We start from the raw sequence: 23275 nt of genomic DNA, 5'->3' as shown, positions 1-23275 counted from the left end.
TTCAACTCGACATTTAGATATATCGACGACGTATTGTCAATTAACAATGGTTATTTCCATTCTTAAGGTATCCGATCCATAATAGCCTCAGATTCAATGAATCTGAATGCATAACAGATATATATTGGCTGAATACTCAGGATATGTAGACATAATCTTCATGTTTTAGTATCAATGTGTAAGAGCGGAATGTGTCCTAATTTTTGACCTTGTCCTGTCCTTGAAGAGTTATCCCCTTTTGCTCTTAATCAATAAAATCAATTCTAAAAAAATCTATCTGGTAAAAAAATAGTTTTCAATCAGTTTTCTATTCCTAATAATTAAATACATTTTTCCACCAAAGCATTTTTTGATATTCTTAGTATTTAAATTTTTATTTTCAAAAATTTGCTTGTCCCCATAGACCTAAATGCATTCTTCATTAATTAATTACTATTTAGTTAATTATATTTTTGAAAATTTCTCCTGGTAAATCCTTTTCTACTGTAAAATGCTTTGAATTAATTTCCGAGTATTTATTTAAGGTTAGAAAATTAGGTCCTTTTATGGATCGGATACCTTAATGTCGATACGATATATCCCAGTGAGCTTGAGATAAAAGATACTACAGAGTATGACACATCTGTTTCATAATTGGATATTTTACTCGAAAAATACGTTAATGGTAATCTAACAACCAAACTTTATGATAAACATGATAACTTTAACTTTTCAATCGTCAACTTCCCTTACTTATGCAGCCATATACCTTCATCACCTGCATACGGGGTTTATATCTCTCAGTTGATTCGATACGCAAGAGCATGCTCTACGTACGTACAATTTCTAAAACGAGGTAAACTATTGACAAACAAATTGATGAAACAAGGTTATCAGCAGTCTCGTTTAAAGTAATCATTTCGTTCGTTCTATGGTCGATACAATGATCTTATCAGCAAATACAATTTATCATTGAGTCAAATGCTGACTGACGTTTTTTATACTAATTGTTAGGCCATTATTTACACACTGAATTGTCGACAGATTTTTCCGTTATTTCCCGATCATGACAAGGAGCACACGGCGTTAACAAGACGTTATTATGCCTTTTGAATAGTCATTAGTATGCCTTTGACAGGCCCGTGCTTTTGAAGGGGAGGGGGGGTAGCCTCCCAAAAAATTGACAAGCAAATAAAAAACAAAAACACCCCCATTCAAAAAAAATAAACTGCCTAAACTCGAGAGGGATCTTTTTCTATCTTTTCTGTAAAACTTTTTTTAAATGCAATAATTGACGTTTTTTATACTAATTGTTAGGCCATTATTTACACACAGAATTGTCGACAGATTTTTCCGTTATTTCCCGATCATGACAAGGAGCACACGGCGTTAACAAGACGTTATTATGCCTTTTGAATAGTCATTAGTATGCCTTTGACAGGCCCGTGCTTTTGAAGGGGGGGGGGTAGCCTCCCAAAAAATTGACAAGCAAACGAAAAACAAAAACACCCCCATTCAAAAAAATATAAACTGCCTAAACTCGAGAGGGATCTTTTTCTATCTTTTCTGTAAAACTTTTTTTAAATGCAATAATTTACCAGAGTTTGACCATACTGCAACAAAATGTTTAGGGACCAAGCAGCCAATAAATGAATTTTTTGATTTAAACTATGGCAAGACTGTTCTCTCAAAAAGTGGGGTGGGGAAGCCCCCCCCCCCCCTCCCCACTAGCACTCGTACTACCGGCCTGTTTGAAAAGGCCTTATATCCAAAAATGGAAAGGCGTTATTTTATATTAATAAATATATGAAAGGTTGAATCAGAGCCATTTTTATTTATGCAATATTTAAAAGTATTTTCTATATTCCTGCACATCTCGCAGACAACTGTTTGTATCCGTACTAAGAGAAGTCAACACTCTACTTGTGAATATCCAGGATATAGGTAGATGCAGCTTGGGGCTTTGCTGACCATGTATTAAAAATTCATGTCAAATTTGAAAATATTTTTCTCTCCTCTTGGAAAAAAACAGGCAAACTATTTGCATGGGTATAATGAGCAATTATACCCTTCAACCAAATTTGTGAAATCCATGACCCTTGGTAGAGGTGTATGGCATCAGAGAAGGACTAAGTTGGTTTAACATTGAAAATATAGTACACATTTAAAAATCTATTTCCAGAAAATCTAATACAATATGTTTAAATTATTTTTTGAGAAATTAGCCCTATATTCAATTGTGAAATTTATGTCCCGAGAATAAGATTTCAGCACCCGGAGTGGGCTAAGTTAGTCATGTATTGAGAATAAAAGGCGTAATAACGCCTTTTGCAAAGGCGTTATAACGGGCTTAAATAACGCCTATAAGAAAGGCGTAATAACGCCTTTTGGAAAGGCATAATAACGTTTTTTAGAAAGACGTAATAACGCCTTTTTTAAAGGCGTAATAACGCCTTTTTTCGCGTTATTACGCCTTTTTCGCGTTATAGCGCCTTTTAAATTTTGTTTCTCCATAGATTGATCCTAATAGGCTATGGTAATTTTTACTAGTAAATGTTAAAATTAAAATATAGATTTACATTCATTATTATGAAGTTTAATGAGGCATTCAAAAGAAAAATACACAAGTATGCAACTTTTTCTAAAAGAGTAAGCACTTTACATGGATTCTACATGGAGGAAATAAAATCTTTAACTTGTGAACGATAAATAACATGGCCGTAGGAACTGGGGGCACGGGGGGAGTGTCCCCTCCTTAATAATTTTGCCGGTACTTGATAGTGCCCCCCCCCCCCCCAACTGAAAATGTATGGTTGTGCCCTCTCAAAGTAAAATTGTTTCCTACGGGTCTGAATAATGTTTAAATTGGTTTTCTGAAAATATCATTTTCACTAGCCAAGGGTTTCTGATACGCTACTCTCCTCATAAACCCTTTGCATACGGTGCTGACAAAAAACGGGATTGTTTTTGTCACGTGATCATGATTCTTACCAGGTTGCGCACAGATTGCGTCATCGACAGAAATAAAAAGCGTATTTGAAAAAAAATTGTTTTTAAAGAATAATCACAGGAGTTCGCATACCTATCAATTTTACCGAAATTTTCAGTAAATATAAAAAATACGTGATACCTATAATAATTATTATAGGTATTACGTATTTTTTATATTTACTGAAAATTTCGGTAAAATTGATAGGTATGCGAACTCCTGTGGAATAATTAACAAGAAGGTATTGAGTTATGTTAATTTAATATTTAAACATGTAAAAATGCAAATCTACATCTTCAGTATAGATACTTAATCACATATTTTGCACGTTGCTTTAGAAATTGGATGACACCATATTGCTATTCATAGAATGGCATGTTATCATACGGATCATTGTTTACTTGCATTACCGATATTAAAGAGTCAAGAACGCAAATATCGTCATTTACAAAAAACAATTGCTGATTGGCCGAACGATGTCGATCAACTCCAATCACAACTTGAGAAAAAAATCCCAACTTTTTTTAACACCGTATGCCAAGGGCTTATGAGGAGAGTAGCGCATCAGAAGCCCTTGGCTAGCGAAGATGTGAATATATCTTCTGGGACAGAAGATGATGGGAAGTATTGGTGCCATGCTAAACATTTAGTGGATGAAGCCACAAGGGCTATTACAGTGGAAGAGAAATAGAAATGAAGAATCGCAACTGCATCATTAAGTTATAAAAATAATCAATAAAAATAGCTGTTATTTCCTCCTGTCGAACTTTACATAAAAGGCGTGCATTTGCTGTCGTTTTTTATCTTCATCATAGTAGCTCGTGAGCTTCCGTCTAACTGAAGTAAGAATGTTTCCATGTTATCAGTTTCTGTGTTGACAACTCTCTACCAGCGCCCACATGCCGTTTGCTGCTGTCTGGCAGTTAGCCCCAATCAGATTGTAGGGTGTCGATACCAGGGCATGCTGCATGAACATGTTCACTGTGTACCTACAGTGCCTGACCGACCTAGAATAATTCCTGCTCCACAGTCTCCATCTGTAATTCACAAACATTTATCATTAAGAATTACAAGTTTCTAGCTCTGGCTCAAAAGAAAAATCTTATCTACACCTATAGCACTTAAGGCAATGCAAGTTTTCGAATTTAGCAATGATCATGTTAATAACTGCAGTGTGCTTTATGACTTTGTTTTTCATTTTGCTCTGTCCGAAATATGAAGCACAGAGAAAAATATTCAAAATAATTCCCTAATTTCAACCAAACAATCCATAATAATGACAAGAAGATGGGTGAACATAACGAGCGAAAAGCCTACAATGTGACAAACATGAAGGTGAAAAATTAAATCTCAATTATATCAAAATTTTCCTTGATATTTCATCTAACATTAAAATATACTTTATGTAAAATCTCTACAATTTTCAAAAAACTCACAAAGATTGAAATTATTTGCTTCTGAAATACTATACACACACTAAAGAGAGCAAAAAGAGTCATTTTCTCACACTATAACACAATTTTTCGTTATGAGTGGGTCTTTGCTCCATTTTTTTGAAAGTTAATCCTCAAAGTTTGCATAAAAATATACATTTTTTGGTTTCCAAAAACATGGAGCAAAGACCCACTATACCTTAAAAATATACTTTTATGACATAGCATTTGCATCTTTTCGAGAAATACTTGAAGTCCATAAAGTGAAAGGTCATATCACAAACATGATTTAAATGCCACTATTTATCAGGACTTGTGTAGTCTAGTGGTTAGCGTGCTAGTCTCGAAAGAAAATGATACTCAAGACTTTTATTGCTTAGGGTTCGAACCCCACGAACACCGCATTATTATTTTTTTAATAAAAGAATGAATTTTGTCGAGAAAATTTCCTCAGAAAAGTTTTGTTTATTATAATTTCATAAATTTCAATAATGAGAACTTTACTCTAAATACTAAATTCATAAATTGAAATGATTTTTATATATCTGAAGCTATAGGCTTTCTGCACGCTATGTTCACCCATCTCCTTTGTTAAAATCATTGATGAAAACAAGGTGTAAAAGGGTTCTTAATATCATCATTTTTATGTCAAATATCAGATATTAGAAAAAAAAAGTTTTAGCTATAAATGATTAACTACATTGTTACATGTATCGTGAATTATTTAGTATCGGATGAGTACACTACATTATTTGCTACACCAATTGTTTGTATTCTAGTTGTGTTCTACTGTATTATTATGCTTATTATTATGTTCTGTATGGGCCTTTACCAATTACTGTAACTGTGGTTGTGCCAATAAATATTTGTATTTGTATATTTGATTTTTGAGTAATTGTCATTAGAATATACAACATATTATCGAGAATTTTTAATGCAACATTATTGTTAGCATGATGTGGTTTGTGGTACTTTTTTTTAACGTTTTCCCATTGAAATATATAGAAAAATAACGTTTTCCTACAGAGTTTCTTTGAAAATTTTAGACTTAGACCAATCAGTCAGGTATTTCAAAATGTTATGACGAGGTAAAATTCAAACTACTTATATTGAAAAAAGCAACATGTCTTCTCGTTGCATGGCGTTTGGCCATTTAATTTCATAGTTAGCTTTTTTAAATCGCCAAAATGATGCATTTATGGCGTTATTTAAGACTACAAGGTGATTTTGAAAGTAATGTCGAACCGAGACATCTGAAATTCTTGCCTACAGATGCCCTGATTCACCAGCAGTGACACCCTTTGAGTCGTACATGTGTATGGAAACTTCACAATGTATTGTAATACAGAAATAGTCTAATGTTTGAAAAAAATACCTGCTGCTCATGTAAGCAGCATCTGTAATAACTGTGTCAGACGAATCGCCATAATTCGACCCCTTGTGGATCAACCATCGGTCTCCGTTCTCGACAGTAACGACTACTCCTGCATGGTGGAGGTGATAGTCAAAGCTACGCTTCCTCCGCGATGACCACCAACCTGAGCCCAAGGGTCTGAAATCAAAGATTTCACATGGATGTAACAATTTTTTATGATTTGTTTTCATATACTGGAGACGTTTGTTTGTTTGTTTATTCAGGAAAATGACATAATCATGAAAATTGTTTAAATGAATACACACCCACCCACCCACCCACACCCTCACCCACCCTCACACACACACACACACACACCCTCACATACACACACACACACACACACACACACACACACATATATATATATATATATATATATATATATATATATATATATATATATATATATATATATATATATATATATATATATATATATATATATATATATATATATATCAGGGATGGGGTCAATTACTTTAAAAAGTAATTAATTAAATTACAATTACTTTGACTTTGTCTTCAATTACATTACAATTAGATTACAGGCTTTCTAAGACATGTTATTAATTAAATTACAATTACTTTACAAAAGTAATTAATTAAATTACAAATTACATTTTTAATTTTTTGAAAATTTTTATAATCCTTGTCAATGAATATATAGAACATCATTTATTTGTATATAAGCTCAGCCTCTGCACAAACAGTGCAAGAAATAATGTGTATTGTTCTGGTTTAATTTATAGCATTTATTTACAAAACAATAAGAATCTCCTTAAAGAACTATCCGAGATCAGTTTGATGCAGTTTCCACCACACAAAACCTACATGTACACAAATTGCATGGCTTATGATATTTGATTAAAAGTGAGTATTTTAATAGAGTGAAATGAGTCGCAACCGTAACCTCTCAAATTATATAAATATTTCCTTTGAAGGTAACCTGAACATCCTAAATTGTTATTTATGTTGAACAATTTTACTTCATAAATCAGAATTGTACATATGGAAAATTCATTCATAAAATCTGTTTAGATGTTAAAATAATTATCAAATTGAAAGTTTTTTTTTTCTAAAGCTAGTGGAGCATTTTTAATTGAAATAATTATCTTCACTGGCTTTGTCTTCTAAATCATGGAATGAATATCTCTTTAGAGGAGTTGATTTGTTTTGATTGCAATTTAAAGCTGTGATCTGGAGGGCAATTATCTCTTCCCAACAAGAGAGAACTTAATTAATGACACACACCTTCTTTTTCTTTATTATTGATCAAACAACAAAGATTGAAATGTAATAAATGTGTGTTTCATAGCTGAATAGACCTAAGATAGGTGGTTCAAAATTCATATTTATAAAGTTAACATAGATCAAAAAAATCAAAATTTACATAATGATTAGAAAGAAACTAGTTTATTATGATCAATCCAATCATTTAATTATTTTTTTGTAAACATTAACCTAAGATTTTGTATAATTGAAGGATTGAGGATATTGTTTAACAATAAAATAAAAACCAGTAATATAGGGAGGTACAATGTAGTGGTAACGATATATCATGAATATATCATGAATGTGTATTATATGAAGTAATAGAATGTAATTGAAAAAGTAATTGAAATTACATGGTATTTTTTCAGTGTATTTAATTGAATTACAAGTAATTGAAAAAATGTTCAATTACAAATTACTTCCAATTACTTCAAAAAATGTAATTAATTACAGTCAATTACAATTACTTTTTTCAATTACCCACATCCCTGATATATATATATATATATATATATATATATATATATATATATATATATATATATATATATATATATATATATATATATATATATATATATATATATATATAAGTGTAAAGCCATTTACCAGAGGATAACCCATGAAAGCTAAATAGGCTTATTTCCAATGGGGTCCTCATAGTAATTGCATACACTGTAAGCACTAGTGTTTTGATATAAATAACGTAAGAGAACCTATAACCTGTGTCTTTTGTGATCAATAACTGTTCCTTATCTTCATCTTTTTCATTTCAAACATCCGTCTTAATTTGATTTTTTTTACTTCTTTTTTAAACATGGGTTTGTTTTACATGGATTTTATCTTATCTGGAAGAGAGTTCCACTCCTGAATACCATTATAATAAAAAGTTTCTGTCTCTGTTTTTACAATTATGGGGACGAAAAATTCAACATACAGGATCTAGTTATTCTTGTAGAATTTTGTGTAAAATTATAAAAAAAAAAAAAAAGACGAATAATTTGGTCATTTATTATGGAAAATATCTAAAACATGGTTGAGACGAAATTGAGAAACTCTCTTACAGACAATCGATTTTGCTACAGTAAATTTACCTTTAGATGCCCCCCCCCCCCCCCCCCACACACACTTTTTGATGTTGAAAGGTCGAGCACAGGCAAATTTCAGGATTTGGACAGTAAATTAGCTGTTTTTTCCTTTTGCTCGTCAGATAATTTTGGTAAGTCCCCCCCCCCCCCCCACACACACACACTTTTGGTCAGTTTAAGTTTTTTTTTTTTTTTTTTTGCTTGTCAGATTTTTTGGGGGAAGTTGGCCCCCAACTTTTGAAACCGTTGCTACGGGCATGGCTAGCCAAGGGTAACGATCCGCTCCTCTCCGAAAAGAGGAGAGGGCGGATCGTCACCCTTGGCTAGCGAAAGAGGAGAGGAGCGGATTGTCACCCTTGGTTAGCGAAGATGCATATACCTTAGAATTTGTGTTGTTAATATTTAAAATTCGTTTCCTATTATAGATAGATATGATTTAAACCATACAATCGATTTGACACCACGATTTGATAACTAAGAATGTGATAGTTAACTGTATCAAATGCTTTTTGTAGATCAAGTAAATCCATTCCTGTAAAACGACCTTTTGCTGTTTTACCTTTTATGTAATCTGTTAAATGCCTGACAGCTATCTGTGGAAAATGAGCCCCTGAAGCCAGATTGTAATTCATACAAGATATTGCTTTTAAGTCAAATAGTGTTCCAGATGCGTATATACAGCTTTTCCTAGAATTTTAGAGACAATGCAAAGTATGCTTACAGATCCATAATTTTCTGATCTTAATCTGTCACCTTTGCTAAAAATTTGTTTAGCTCTTGCAATCTTCAGATCATCTGGAAAAGTACCTTCTGAGAGAGACAAAGAAGTAACAGGAAGTTCGATAATGGGCCCTTAATCTCTTAAAAATTTTGCAGTATACCATTAAGACCGGTGATCTTAGCTTTGTAGACAAAGCTTTCTGACACATGCTTCAGTATAAATGAATCATTGATCATCCCTCTGATATCATAAAACTGCTTGATAAAAGTGATGTACTGTAGCTTTATATACATATATACCCTTTGGTGTTGGTAATTTATCAAAAAGTTTAGTAGCAATTTTCAGAGAAAAAAAAATGTCAAGCTCATTTAAAAATTTAGCTCTTTTTACATCTCTTTTGTCTTTCAATATTTATAATGTATCTTTACAACTTTGATATGTCCTTTTGAAACTATTTTAAAGAATTTATTCTTGTCCCAGAAGATTGACCCCTTTAAAAGTTATTGCCCCTTTCACTATAAACATTGTTATCACTGCTTCTAAGAAACTGTAATCTTCAGAGGAACGAAACCACTTCAGAATCCGTCTTAGCGTTCTGTAATGTTGAATTGACGATTGCTAATTTGCATTTTTTTGTTTTAATGTCATGGTCTCTGAGAATTTCATGTTGACATGAGAAAGTTACATTCGTTCTATTTCCTTAGTCTAGAGACCTTTTCGTCTTTTCTAAATATTTCGAAACTTGTAGGGCATTGGCACTCAAATTGCCAAAGGAAGTTGATTTTTTGAATTAAAAAATAAGTAAGGGATACAAGACGAAGATGGTCTAGTATGTCAGATACGGGACTGGGACGAGGTGCGAAGCACCGAGTCTCAGTCCGGTATCTGACATTATAGACCATCTGAGTTTTGTATCTTACTTAAAACATTTTTCAATGCACTTTTGTATTGGCTATTGTCATAATACGATACTGGTGACGGTGACCAAACCAGATGAATGGAGCGCTTAGGGGTTTAAGACATTTCTTTCAGAGGGATGAATAGTTTTTGAATTAAAAACCCTTACTGAACCCCAATCATATATTATTTATCGTTCTGGCATTCTACTGATGCATTAAAAAGAGCTGAAAACTTCATGACAATTATAAGCGATTCTGAGAGTTTTATAAGGGATACATTTATTTTTTACTAACAGATGAACATTATAAGTGACCAGTAGGCAAGTATTCCGGGAAAACGCCGTTTTCGAAAGCGCCACATCTTTACCACTGTTTACGTAAATTAAGTTGGAAATATATATTGAAATTGGATTTTCTGGGAACAAAATCGGAGTTGTATGGGATATAATTGCAGATCGAGTGTGAACTTGTCAGCATTTCGCTTTTTCTTCCCCTGAATACTACCATTCTTGAGTGAACTACTTTACGTGGATTAATTTGGATGTGTTTTCGAAAAAAAATCATAGATTTAATTAATATTAAGTGTTCACTGGACCATATAATGTGCTTCAATACCGGTAGTTTCACAATCAGTGACCTAAGTGTAAATTCTAAGGGATTTCTGGAATATTCCTACTTTGAAAGTATCTTGCCTTGAATTGAATGACGAGATGTTGATTTCTATATAGCTTGAACTGGATTCTATATAGCTTGAATTGGATTACGAGATGTTGATTTCTATATAAAATGCATATTTTTTGTCTATTTGTGGCCTTATCATTCGTTGTGTAAAAGCTAGGTGACGTCATGCAGCCTTTGTTTCACACAGTCCAATATTATTTTGGAATACAATATTAGATGTAATACTGTACTCATGAAAATAATATTGGACTAGACTAATACATTCTTTGAAATATGAGACTCTAGAAACAAAAGAATGACGTCACAAAAATGTTTTAAATAAAAAATAACCCTGTAGCAATAATTGGCTTTAAGAATGAAACTACGAATAAGTACATAAAAAATTAGCTTACCTTGTCCAATATTCTGCCCAGGTAACTCTAGAATTATACAGCCTACGTAAGCACGAATGGGTAGTGCAGTCTCTGCACGAGGCTTGAAGAACAAACATGAGAGACAAAGCGAGGAAAATATAAAATTTTTCCATTCTGTTGCGAAAAAAGTCACTAAAAGAAAAATCACTTTACCCCACTTACTATGTGTGGCTCTAAAGTTATCACGCAAAACTCTGAATTTTAACTTACTTAATTCAAGATAAGCATGCCTACAAAACAGCAGTATAATTGCAAGTTGGGCATATAACAACACGTGCAAAATACAGGAAACATATATCACTGGCAAAGGCTGTTTGTGAGTTTTAAGTGCTTGCTGATAACCAGATTTTATTATGTAACTTTACAACTGTTTCAATTAAGAATGTTAAACTTAATCAAGATAAAACTTTCAATATCATACCAAGCAACTCCCCCCCCCCCCCCCCCAACCTCTTATGTCAAAAGATTAGTTAATGATGCTATAGTATCTGTTATGATAAAAGGTCACAAAGTAATGTACTATTAGTCCCTATTAAAACATTTTTGTGACGTCATTCTTTTGTTTCTACAGTCTCATATTTCAAAGCGTGTACTAGCTTTAGTCCAATGTTATTTCCAGAAGTACAGTATTATATCTAATATTGTACCCCAAAATAATACTGGACTGTGTGAAACGAAAGATGACGTCACCTAGCTTTTACACAACGAAGGAATAAGGCAACAAATAGACAAAAATTATGCATTTTATATATAGAAATCAACATCTCATAATTCAATTCAAGCTTTATAGAATTCAACATGCATTCCGTAATCCAATTCAAGCTATATAGAATCCAATGCAAGCTGTAAGGAAATCAACATCTCGTAATCTATTCTCTATTGAGAAGTTGATGGCTCGTTTTGAGGGGGGAGTATTAAAACGAGCCATCAACTTCTCAATAGAGAATACTCGTAATCCAGTTCATGCAACGAAACTTTCAAAATAGGAATATTCCAGAAATCCCTTAGAATTTACACTTAGGTCACTGATTGTGAAACTACCGGTATTTAAGCACACTATAGGGTCGAGTTAACACTTAATATAAAATTTATGATTTTTCCGAAAACACATCCAAATAAATCCACGTAAAGTGGTCCATTGAAGAATGTTAGCATTCAAGGGAAGAAAAAGCGAAATGCAGACAAGTTTACACTCGATCTGTAAATATATCCCATACAACTCCGATCCCCCCCCCCCCGGAAATTTAATTTCAGTATATATTTCCAAATTAGTTTCCGTAAAGATGTGGTGCTTTCGATATCCGAGGGACAAATACGGCGCTTTCCTGGAATATTTACCTACTGGTCACTTACAATCTTCATCCGTTAAAAAAGGATCCTTCACAATACTCTCAGAATCGCTTAATGTCACCAATGTTGCTCAGCTCTTTTTAGGTATCACACCGGTAATTGTTTTCACTATGTAATTCTATATAGAATAAAAAATCATTAAAAATCAGGTATTTGAATTCATGAAAAAATATTTAGCAGGAAGTGTTAAACGTTACCAGTCACATCAGCTGACACCAAAAAATTGGGTACCTACACGGCATTTTCTGATTTTTTCCATCCGCAAACAGGAATACCCTCAAAACCACGTGTATTCAATGTGTTTATAAACATCCTGTGTGCACCCCAGGAAGTGGCCTCCTATGCCCCGAAAGAAATAGTTCCTGTTAAAAACCTTTAATATTTTACAAAGTACATAAAATATCCTAAGCACAGGTGCCAAAAATGTAAAAATAGAATAAGGGAAATTAAAATATTTCCCACAATAAAAAAAATATTTCTTTATTATGTATGGAACTACAATTGACAAAGTTCATTTTGATTGGTCAATTACCGGTGTGATACCTTGAAGGACCTTTGAAGTTGTCAGATTTTTTTCATTTTCGCACCTGAGATTTCTTAAATGACTGTCACTAACATCCTGAAGTCTGGGGAACTTATTCCCATTATTGCTGGAGATATGATGCATTTATCTCCCTTACTCCATAGCAGTCAAGAATACACACTGAGCACTCTGACAGTAGTTTTTTATGCATATTTTGAAGCAGAATTTCATCCTTAATAGACTAAGCCTGGCAACCAATTTTGTATCCGTGGAGAGTATATGCACTGTTCTTCACAACAAACAAAAAATAATTCACAAGTCTGAGACCATTATGCAATTATTACATAACAAAATTGCATTTTACCCTCCTAAGAATGACAGAATTTACAGAAATTGTTAAATATTAGGCTGATAATAAAATCTGCATCTGGTCAATTTATGTTCCAAATAAAGCCTAGGTACTTGTCTACAACCTGCTATGCAGAAGTTTATCTAAAAGCTGTGTTGTAACACAGGGCAGTCCAAATGATATCAGCATCTGGGGAGGTTCTGGACAGCTCCGACACTCCATTAAACTTGCTTTGATGATAAGAAAATGGAGAAAACAATTCAGATGTAATTTATTGTTGTGATTTATGTAACTGGCTTTCTCTGCAGACACAAATTAGCCATGAAATTCCAATTGAACATACATAATTATCCTCTTTTCATTGAATTACTCAGGAATTTCAAAGGTGTTTGATGAATTTGCATGATTAATTCAAGATTACAGCTTTTTGTTTCAAGAAATTTACATAAAAATTCAACATTTAAATTTAAAAATATAAATCTTAAACATTTTTATGGGTCTTAACACTTTTAAATGTGAATAAATGCAACAAAGAAACTAATATCAGGCCATCCTCCATGATTCTTGGAGGTGGGTGGGTGTACAAAAACTGCTGATAAAATTTATAGGAAGTGACAAAAGAAGAACAGGGCACTTTATTAGCTGAATTATGGTTATTCTGATATATTGATTGTGTAAATATGTCAAATTTCTTCATCACTTTAATTTGTAATTTATTAATATTTCAGTACATTAATGTGCTTAACAAATCATGCTAAAATAAACATCCTGACTGAGACTTAATTTAAAAGAGAGGGTCAACACCTACATATAAGTGGTAAAATGACAAAAAACATTCTCCGGCAAACTGAAAAATCTTGAATGTCAGCTGCGAAAGCATGGAAAAAGTCTAGAGAACCATAACAGGCATACCATGGTGCTAAGTGACATTCTGTACTATATGTGTGATGCATGGTTGGGACTCAGAATAAGTATTCACTCTCATGCCCTGACAGTATTTATGCATTTTTGGTCATGAGCTTCTTATTTTTTGAAAAATTCTTAATAAATTTTATTTGTGCATTACTTTTATTAGACAAATTTAACTCATTTCATTATTTCTATTCCTCCACTCCAGTAATGAATGAATCACTTAAGGTGAATAAAATGAAAGTAAACCCAGTCTCTGTAAAATTTAACACTTTTTAAAAACATGTTTTACTTCTTCACATTTTGTCGCAGTTGTCGCTTTTGTTGAAAACTCATTCGCAAACCCAGAATTAGTCTTTTCTTGAAAAATCAGCCTAAAGTGCTTTTACGGCAAAGTCTGTAAAAAGTGACTGCCAAATTAAAATCTAAAATCAAAGAACTGGAAAGACTGGGAGTTATGAAGTTACACCTGAAGACAACTTTCATTGAACTGTCTGCTAGAAATAAAGAAAAGAAAATTACATACTCAGGTGTGAATATCAGTTTTATTATAAGTAATTATTTTTTATCATTATAGTTTAGTTTATTTATGCTAGATTTTTGTATTTATTCCTTAGGAGTACCCCATATCTGTTAGTATTTGAAGTGGTAAAAGATATCTTTGTTGTAGTGGACATTTTCGATTTGGTGAACTTCTACAGCTATTAGCGACTATGGATAAAAAAGTTTGGAAACCATGTTGTGCAAAAATTAAATAACTATTACAAATAAAATTGATATAATTAACCAAATTAGTGACTGTATACATTATACTGCATTTTGATTTTTTTAATGGTTTATAAAAAGTATTCCATGAAAGTATCATGTTAATGTTTTAGCAAAATCCGTACGATAATGTTCGCACTACTAAATAATATATGTTCTCATATGAACCACAGTATTTCTGATTAATGACCCACCTGATTCGCTGCCAGTAAAATGAAGTCTGGTAAATAAATACGAATTTAGGACAAATGATACATTACACTTTGACCGGTTGAGAACAAAAGAGGGTTGTAAAATGTCATCTCCCTGATCTGCTTCTTGCACACATTCCATTTGAAATGCTGTATTTACATTGAATACCGGTATCTCCCTTGAAACTGGACATCCTGTTTAAAAGATTTTGTTTCTTACCTTAAGTATTTTTATATATCATAGAGGGGCAACCTCTTAAACTTAACAAAAACAGAAAACCATATCAGAATATATTCGCATCGTTCGACGGTAAACCTGTTAACCGGATTCTCGTTGACAACACTAGTGGTTTTTAGTGCATAATTACATGTATCAGTCATTCTACAAAAACATGCCCAATTAATAATTTTTTATGTCGTTTACAAATTTACCTTTGTAATATCGTAATTATAATTTTAAAGATCAATTTCAACTCTAAAATTTAAAATAGACACATGGTTTTGTAAACATTTAGACAGACAGACAGACGGACGGACGGACGAAGGACACCTTACTATCGCATAAGCTCTTCTGGTCTCTAAAAAAATTTTGTACTGTAAATCTTGATATCGCTTCATTCATTTAGAAATTTGAATGCGAAATTTTCATCTGTATAATCATTCAGAGTAGATTGCAAGGTATGTTAAAGAAAAGTTTTTTTTCCTAAGACCGCGGAACATTAACTGGCAAAATTGGAAATATGCAGCTTACGTCATTTCCATCTGTTACAATCAAACATTTAATGATAGACAATGGAGTGGGCGGGTACAATTCGGCACGGACGTCCGAGAAAACATTGGATTGAAATTCTAGTTTGAAATTAATTTTCAATCCACCTCAGCTACGCTAGAATCACGATGTTACTGAATGACCCAGAGGACAAATAATTTCAATTTCGGAATAGTTTGAAATTTGTATAAATCAGAATTTCTGTCCAGTGTTTTTAAAGAAATAAAAAGGGACAAACATTTGATTCCTGTTTGGTATGTGCATGCGTGTGTTGGGGGAGAGGGGCTGTACGATCTTGGAAATAAAAAAAGAAAGTTTTTTTTAACTTGGACAACCCTCCCTGTTTTTAACTGTCAAACATTTTTCAATGAAGACAAAAATAAAGAAAAAAGCTCTTGTCATCCTAGAAATAAATATATTTTGTCAAGTGAAGGAATGATCTGACTCGACAATTTTTGACCCCCGATCCCTTCTAGAATCAAATGGCCGTCCCCTAGAAAAACTTCTATGACTTTTAATTGTTCATAAAATTATAGGCTGAAAAACATAAATAAATTTGAATTTCAAACAACACGTATTTGGAAATTGAAATTATTTGTCTTTTGGATGATACATTCATATTTTTCGTTTGAAAACAGCTCAGGTGGATTGAAAATGAATTTCAAACTAGAATTTCAATCCAATGTTTTCACGGACGTCCGTGTCGAATTGTACCCGCCTATTTCATTGTCTATCATTAAATGTTTTGACTGTAACAGATGGAAATGACGTAAGCTGTATATTTCCAATATTGCCAGTTAATGTTCCGCGGTCTTATACAAAAAGAAAACAAAACACGTCTCGCGAATAAATGCATGGAGCTTCTTTCATACGATATTATGTCGCGAAAAATCAGTTAACTTCCGTAACGATTTTGTTTGAATTGCACGGATAGAATGCAGATTTTACAAAGAACTGAAACTTAAGGAGGAATGCCACACCAAAATTTTATTACATAGACCTTTAAGACATCCATGATAAGTAGTGGTTTCAGCATTAAAAGGCCAATGTTAGCTCTTAATTATTTAATAAGAATTTTTTTCCTATTTTTCATAGAAAATGAAAAAAGTGTTTTATTTGCTAATAAGATGCTTTACGGTTAAAAATTTGCTGTTAATAAATGCATAATATGAATGTCTAATAAAAATATGTTATTAAAGGCTGGATAAACATTTTAATTTTTTAGATAAAAAATATTTCTGAAAATAAAACACATAATTTGTGGATATTTTTTAAACCTATGGTTAAAATCTTCATAAAATTAGTCACAACTAGGGAGAATATGTTAGGCAATCATATTTTAAAAAGAAATTGAAATTTTAAACCAAAAAGCATCTTATTTGCAAATATAACATTTTTTCCATTTTCTCTGAAAAAATGCAAAAATATTCGTATAAAATAATTAAAAGCTAATATCGGTCTTTCAATGCTGAAACCATACGCAGCACAGTTAAGGTGCCAAATGGAAATATCGGCGAATTTTTTAGATAGAAAATACATTCTGTACAAGGATGGGCATTTCTTTTTAGGACTTTACTATTATCGGACAAATGCAATGTTGTTGAAAACTAAATGTTGAGGACGATTAGATTTCTTATTAAGACTTGTCACGTGATGTGGCAGTCACGTGATTTTAGCAAATATACCTGAAGTATTGAGGTCATCTATAAATTCTAATATTGCAAGGGCATAACCAAGTTAAAAATCTAAGTTTAACATATAATTATTTTCAACACTCTTTGTAATTTGTGAAAAGTGCTGCGAACCTATATAGATTCTACTATCTAATTGCTAAAATTACATTTGTTAGACCGTATGCTGAATATTTTGCTGGTCAAGCACATTAAATATAGATATAATTATTTCATTTGCAAGATTTCAACAGGTTCGCAGCACTTTTCAAATATCTTCATACTTCTTGAGTCTATGTGTAAAAGCTTGTCATAATTCATTGAGGGCATGCCCTTGCAATATATCGATTTATTACAACCCTTCTCTTACCCTTAAATGAATCTGCATACAAATATACGACAGTGTCGCTTGTGTAGGGAATGTACGGGAAGTATATGAATAAAATCATAAAACAGACATCACATCCAAGTTAATGGCCTCTTATATATCTACAATTTATATTTTATTTAATTACAAAATACATTTTTCATTGTATAAATATAAGTTGGTCCGCCTCTCACTGCATACAAACTGCGTCAAATTTTCCGATATGACGTCACATTGACAACTGCATTGCGATCAGTGAATTGTTTATATATTGCTGTGTGGGATTTAACCAACGACAATAATGCATGCACTAGTTAGTATTGATATAGTTTAAAGCTATTCATAAGTTTAAAATAGCAAATCATTTCATTTTGTGGTAATTTGAAGAACTTATATTTTTGTGTGACGTCATAGTAAGCATTTCCAGTATAAATTAGGCCCCGCCTCCTTACTGAGCCTTAACTGTGCTGCGTAGTTTAAACGGGATTTCTCAAAGATCTATTAAATAAAAATTTGGTGTGGCATTCCTCCTTAATTAAGTGAAAGTGACCGTGGAACCTAATATCATCGATTTTTGTTGCGAGTCAGCTATTACAGACCATTATATTTTCGACATAACAAATTGAATTATACAAAAACAGTTGTCTCTCTTAAAAATTTAACTTTCGTAACGGTATAGTTCAAGAATGTTATTGCGTTTAAGGTATAAACATTTAAATTATTTTGGGAGCGACATACTGCATACTTTTGATTAACATCTTAAATCAAACGTAAATTTTATCTATTGCCGAGAATTTCAACTTTTATTATTGGAAATTAACTTCCGTAACGATTAACTTCCGTAACGATATTTCCCCCAAAATTTTAACTTAATATCGGATTCATGCGAGACTTCAAAAATCACACTTTAGCGTTCTATATGAACATCAGAAAACTAAAAATTGCATGGTCAAGCTCAGCTTTATCTAAAAAATAATAAGGCCTGTTCAAGCATTAACTTCCGTAACATTACCTTAGAATTAATGGTATATTTAAATGGTGTATTGTTGGTATATTGTTAATGGTATATTGTTGTAAAAAGTTAACGATACCAAATTTGTGGATAATAATTTTTTCTCAAGTCCACTGTTATGTCCCTTAGTGAATTATGTATAACTGGCTATTCGAAACAATTATTTTTTTCACATATTATGTATGTTATATACCCTGAATTGGTCCTTTTATCGTAGAATGACTTAATGCGCTCTATACTGAAGATCTGTAGTCGTTATTTTTGTAAATGTTCACCCAACCGAAAATGTCGATTAGTGGGAAGATGTATTTGCTAATTGTGTTATTTACTTATCTTTCTATAGGTACTCATGTATTTTTATATACAGTGGACCTTCAGATATCCGGACGCCAGATATTCGGACGCTTCAGTTTCCGGACGATTTTTAATGGGAACGAATTTTATTAATGTTATTTTGTCTCGTTTAACCGGAATTCCGCGTTCCGTATCCGGACGGTCTTTTTTCACCACAAAATGAATCTTTAAGTTATATTTTGGTTCATTTATCCGGACGATAATTTTTTAACTGGTCTGTCAAGTCTGCTTAAATTTCTTGATCTGAGTGAAAACACTGGTCTGGTTGTTTGTTTTTAAAGATGATCACCTGCGACCTGTTATCAGTGGCTTGCGGCAAGGTTAATTGTAGGTCGATAGGTACGCATGAGACTCTCGCTTCTCTAACATGGTTTTGATACGTATTAATTAAAGAAAATAATTTTATAAGTCTAGGATAATTTTTTCGTAGTCGGCAAATATATTTCTTTAACGGTTAGAATAAAGTCGTAACATGGTTTTATGTATTTATAGACATGACATCGGAGTTTTTTTATGCACAGTATACGAAACGAATTTTATTATATGACGACATTTATAAAATCACTTTCAAAATTACACAATTGTTAATACGATCTCGCTTTGGATGATTACGATTAGTGTTCGTATACATATGCAGATTATGTCACATTTAGCATTGATGGGCATCCATATTAAATAAGACTCTACCGACAGTACCGTACCGACATGGCTAATAGGAGAAGTTGATTCATTAGACACTGGGAGGTAGAAATAATTAATGTGACCATATAAACACGTTTTTTTTCCAATGACTTTTTTATTCATTTAAACAAGTATTGAGTAGTACTCTGACTTATATTAAAGTATTTAAACAATAAAGCATATTGATAAAAAGCAACATTCTTTACTGTTGAAATGGTATGAAAGGCAGTAACAAAAATCAAGGCAATTCAGGTATCCGGACGCTTCACATATCCGGACAAATTGACTGGTAACCAAAGCGTCTGGATAAACGAGGCTCCACTGTATAGGGAATTACTGATGGGAATTCCTGCCTCAGCCTTTCAGAAGGACCCTCATATTTTTCCGTATGAGCGACATAAGATCCAAATATTCTGTGTTACCTGGGTGTTGCGAGGAGGCAATCCATTTGGATTTCAGGAAGCAACACACATATTTGGAAGTATTATTAGCTATAACTTTGCGACCTCCTTTTTTAAGGTAATATCCAAAAAGACTCATGACTTCTACTTTTAACACGGAACACTTAGCAAAGGAACAGTCACTAGCCGCGTTAGATGCCTTTGTTTTTGACGTGGCACTGGGAACGAGAATTGAACCCTTGGGCCTCAAGAGTTCATTATATATATATATATATATATATATATATATATATATATATATATATATATATATATATATATATATATATATATATATATATATTCATATATAGATTATCCAATAAAAAGTTTCAGTGGTCGGAATAAAATATTTAAAATAAAGAAGAAAAACACTCAGTAAAGCTTTAGGCCTTTCATTCTAGATAGAATGAAAGGCCTAAAGCTTTACTGAGGTTTTTCGTGTTTTTCTTCTTTATTTTAAGTATATATATATATATATATATATATATATATATATATATATATATATATATATATATATATATATATATATATATATATATGATTTAACCGCAGCCTCGGGTCTATAGCCTCCCATTAAACACTGGGCAAATTCAAGGATTAAAAAAAATTATGGAGAGGAGTAAGAGATGTCGCACATATAGGGATAGATTGACATACACATACTAGCTACTATAACAAAGAACAAAATGTCTAATTGCATATTGCATATGTATCCTCTTGATCATAAGATGCACTTTTCGCATCTATGAAAATGAAATAGTATTTAAATCAAGCTCAAGGGTTAAAGTAGTTAGAATAATCTAACTGTGTCTCGGGACAAGCCCTCACCACAGTTAGAATACGTCCCATATACTTGCAATGTAGCAAATCGGAGTGGATCCACTCCGAAATGATTTTGAAGAATACAAAAGGAGTTGCACTGTGTAGCAAATTTATAATAGTTGATTTTCAGATTCCGGATTGTTATCCTGATTATAGCTACCTGTTATTAATTTTCTATTTAGCTGTTTAGTCTTATCTATTTGTAAGCTAGGACGATTTAGTGCTTTTTAATTATAGTGATAATTAGTTAATCACAGGTGGTCATTGTTTAATGTTGTGTATTGCCTCCCCACTTAGAGGAGATAGATTTTTCACTCCCCACATTGTGGAGGCTCAGTATAGTATATAAGGGAGCGAATTTGAACAGTTAGAGGAGTTGCAGTTGCAGTTGTATAGTGAATTGTTGTAATATCAGACAGAATGGATTTAGCGGGAGTTTAGGATTTTATAGATTTCATCTGGATTATTTTACTATTATTTCTAATGTGAAGTGTGGACTATATGTGTAAATATTGTGTGTAGATATGTAAAAAAATATTAGTGAACTTTTATGCGGACTTCATAGTTATTAAGCATTATTAAGCATCATTCTGAGGAGGGGTGAGAATTTAAGTAAAAACCGCTCGGACAGTAAATGTTTATCAACTCAGCAGTTTAAGCTGACTCCCCCGCACCTCGGCCGGCGCTACAACTGGTGGCAGCGGTGGGATCCATGTGGATTTGTGGGATCAATATGAATTTCATGGATTTTACGAACCGTTCATGCTAGCGGAAGTATTACCTGGTGTTGGATAGTTCAGTGACATTGAAAATGGATAAATTTTCATTTGTGAAACATTATAAAATCAAGAAAAACGGAGTTGGTTATGTCAAATCTTTTGTGGACTTGGAACATTACAATTTGAAGTGTACCAGATATAATAAAATATTTTCCAAATCTAAGGCCAAAAACAAAGTTATTTTGGAATGTGAAAAATGTGCAATCTCAGTGTTCCGATTTTCTTGCCCTGGTTGTGGTCATAGGGAATACCGCTAGTACATTCACAAAAATGAGTTTTGTCAATGTATACGATTTAGATGAGTTAGGAAATTTTGTGTTAATTGGAAGTGTTAATGTTAACCTCCGAAAAGAATGTCCAAACTGCTATGTAATGTTTGTGAAAAGTGAGAATCGCCATTGTATTCACAGGAAAAATGGACATATTAGTAAATATTACAAGTGCCCATTTTGTGGATGCAGAATCAAAGCCTACGATGAATTCTAGAGACTTTGAATGATTTAATGTTATGTAGTCCGCCACGAACGAGTATTTACACTGGATTTATTTACTGCATTTGTTGCATTGACACATTGTGCACTAATTCTTAACATCATGTATGGAGGTGAACACACGACGTTTTCACCCAGAGACATGGAGTTAACTGGTAATATATCCTCAGCCAGCACACCTGAATTACAAGTAGGAACATCCCCAAAAACGCCAGGATCAATAGCAAGACGTAAACTGTTACCGGAATTTGATAGGGAATCACCATCACCTATTCAAATACCGACGGAGTACAATGAATCTACAGCAGTGTATGATAACAATATGCATTCCCAAAGTGTGGAATATAAGAATTCTAGATGGAGTTCTGTTCTGAGATTTTGGACTACCGTGATTTTACTGTGTGTGATGGTGCTGGTCAGTGTTTACCACTATTTTCCAGGACATCTCTTGTATTGTCTTATTTCTGGGGATATCATTGTTCTTAGTCCTGCTGGTGATCTTAGTGAGTGCTGTATGGAAAATGTGGAGAGATTATCGCGATGTAAAGTATATAGCAGGAAACAGGAGAATACAACCTAATAGTTCTCCAAGGAGCTTCGCCCCAGAAACTGATCGTCTGGTACCGACAAGTGACCAAAGCGTCAAATCGTTCAACGTTCAAATTAAACGAATTTTCAAAGGTGATAGCACTGATGTATGGAGTGAATTTATTCGCTACTTTGAGAATATATCTACTCTGAATAGATGGTCAACGGATATGAAGCGACGAGTTCTAATTACAACTTTCCGTGGTCAAGCCGAAACATTTGCCTATGGTTTACCGGACTGCGTACTACAGAGTTATGAATCACTGGTGGAAAATATGGATCACAGATTTGGTCATAGAGTCATGAAGGAAAGCTAC

At 32.9% G+C, this 23275-nt stretch overlaps 2 protein-coding genes across 2 annotated transcripts in view; one reads left to right on the top strand and one right to left on the bottom strand.

The window, feature by feature from the left end:
* Window positions 1-3133: 3133 nt before the first annotated feature.
* LOC133174365 (uncharacterized) lies at window positions 3134-11075 on the bottom strand. Its single transcript, XM_061309482.1, has 3 exons — window positions 10872-11075; window positions 5777-5953; window positions 3134-4005 (listed from the first exon to the last, which is right to left on the bottom strand). The coding sequence occupies exons 1-3, from the start codon at window positions 11003-11005 to the stop codon at window positions 3831-3833; spliced, it is 486 nt and encodes a 161-aa protein (XP_061165466.1). The 5' UTR covers window positions 11006-11075; the 3' UTR covers window positions 3134-3830.
* The window catches only part of LOC133174364 (uncharacterized), a 103492-nt gene continuing 88734 nt past the window's right edge, over window positions 8518-23275 (top strand). The window contains exon 1 of the mRNA XM_061309481.1: window positions 8518-8527. The gene's annotated coding sequence lies outside the window, so the exon portion shown is untranslated. The remainder of the gene's footprint in view (window positions 8528-23275) is intronic.

Source organism: Saccostrea echinata, unplaced genomic scaffold, assembly GCF_033153115.1.
Source record: "Saccostrea echinata isolate AGI-Se365-2 ecotype Australia unplaced genomic scaffold, CSIRO_AGI_Sech_v1 ptg000057l, whole genome shotgun sequence".
Taxonomy (NCBI): Eukaryota; Metazoa; Mollusca; class Bivalvia; order Ostreida; family Ostreidae; genus Saccostrea; species Saccostrea echinata.
This window is presented reverse-complemented; position numbering and strand designations above follow the sequence as displayed.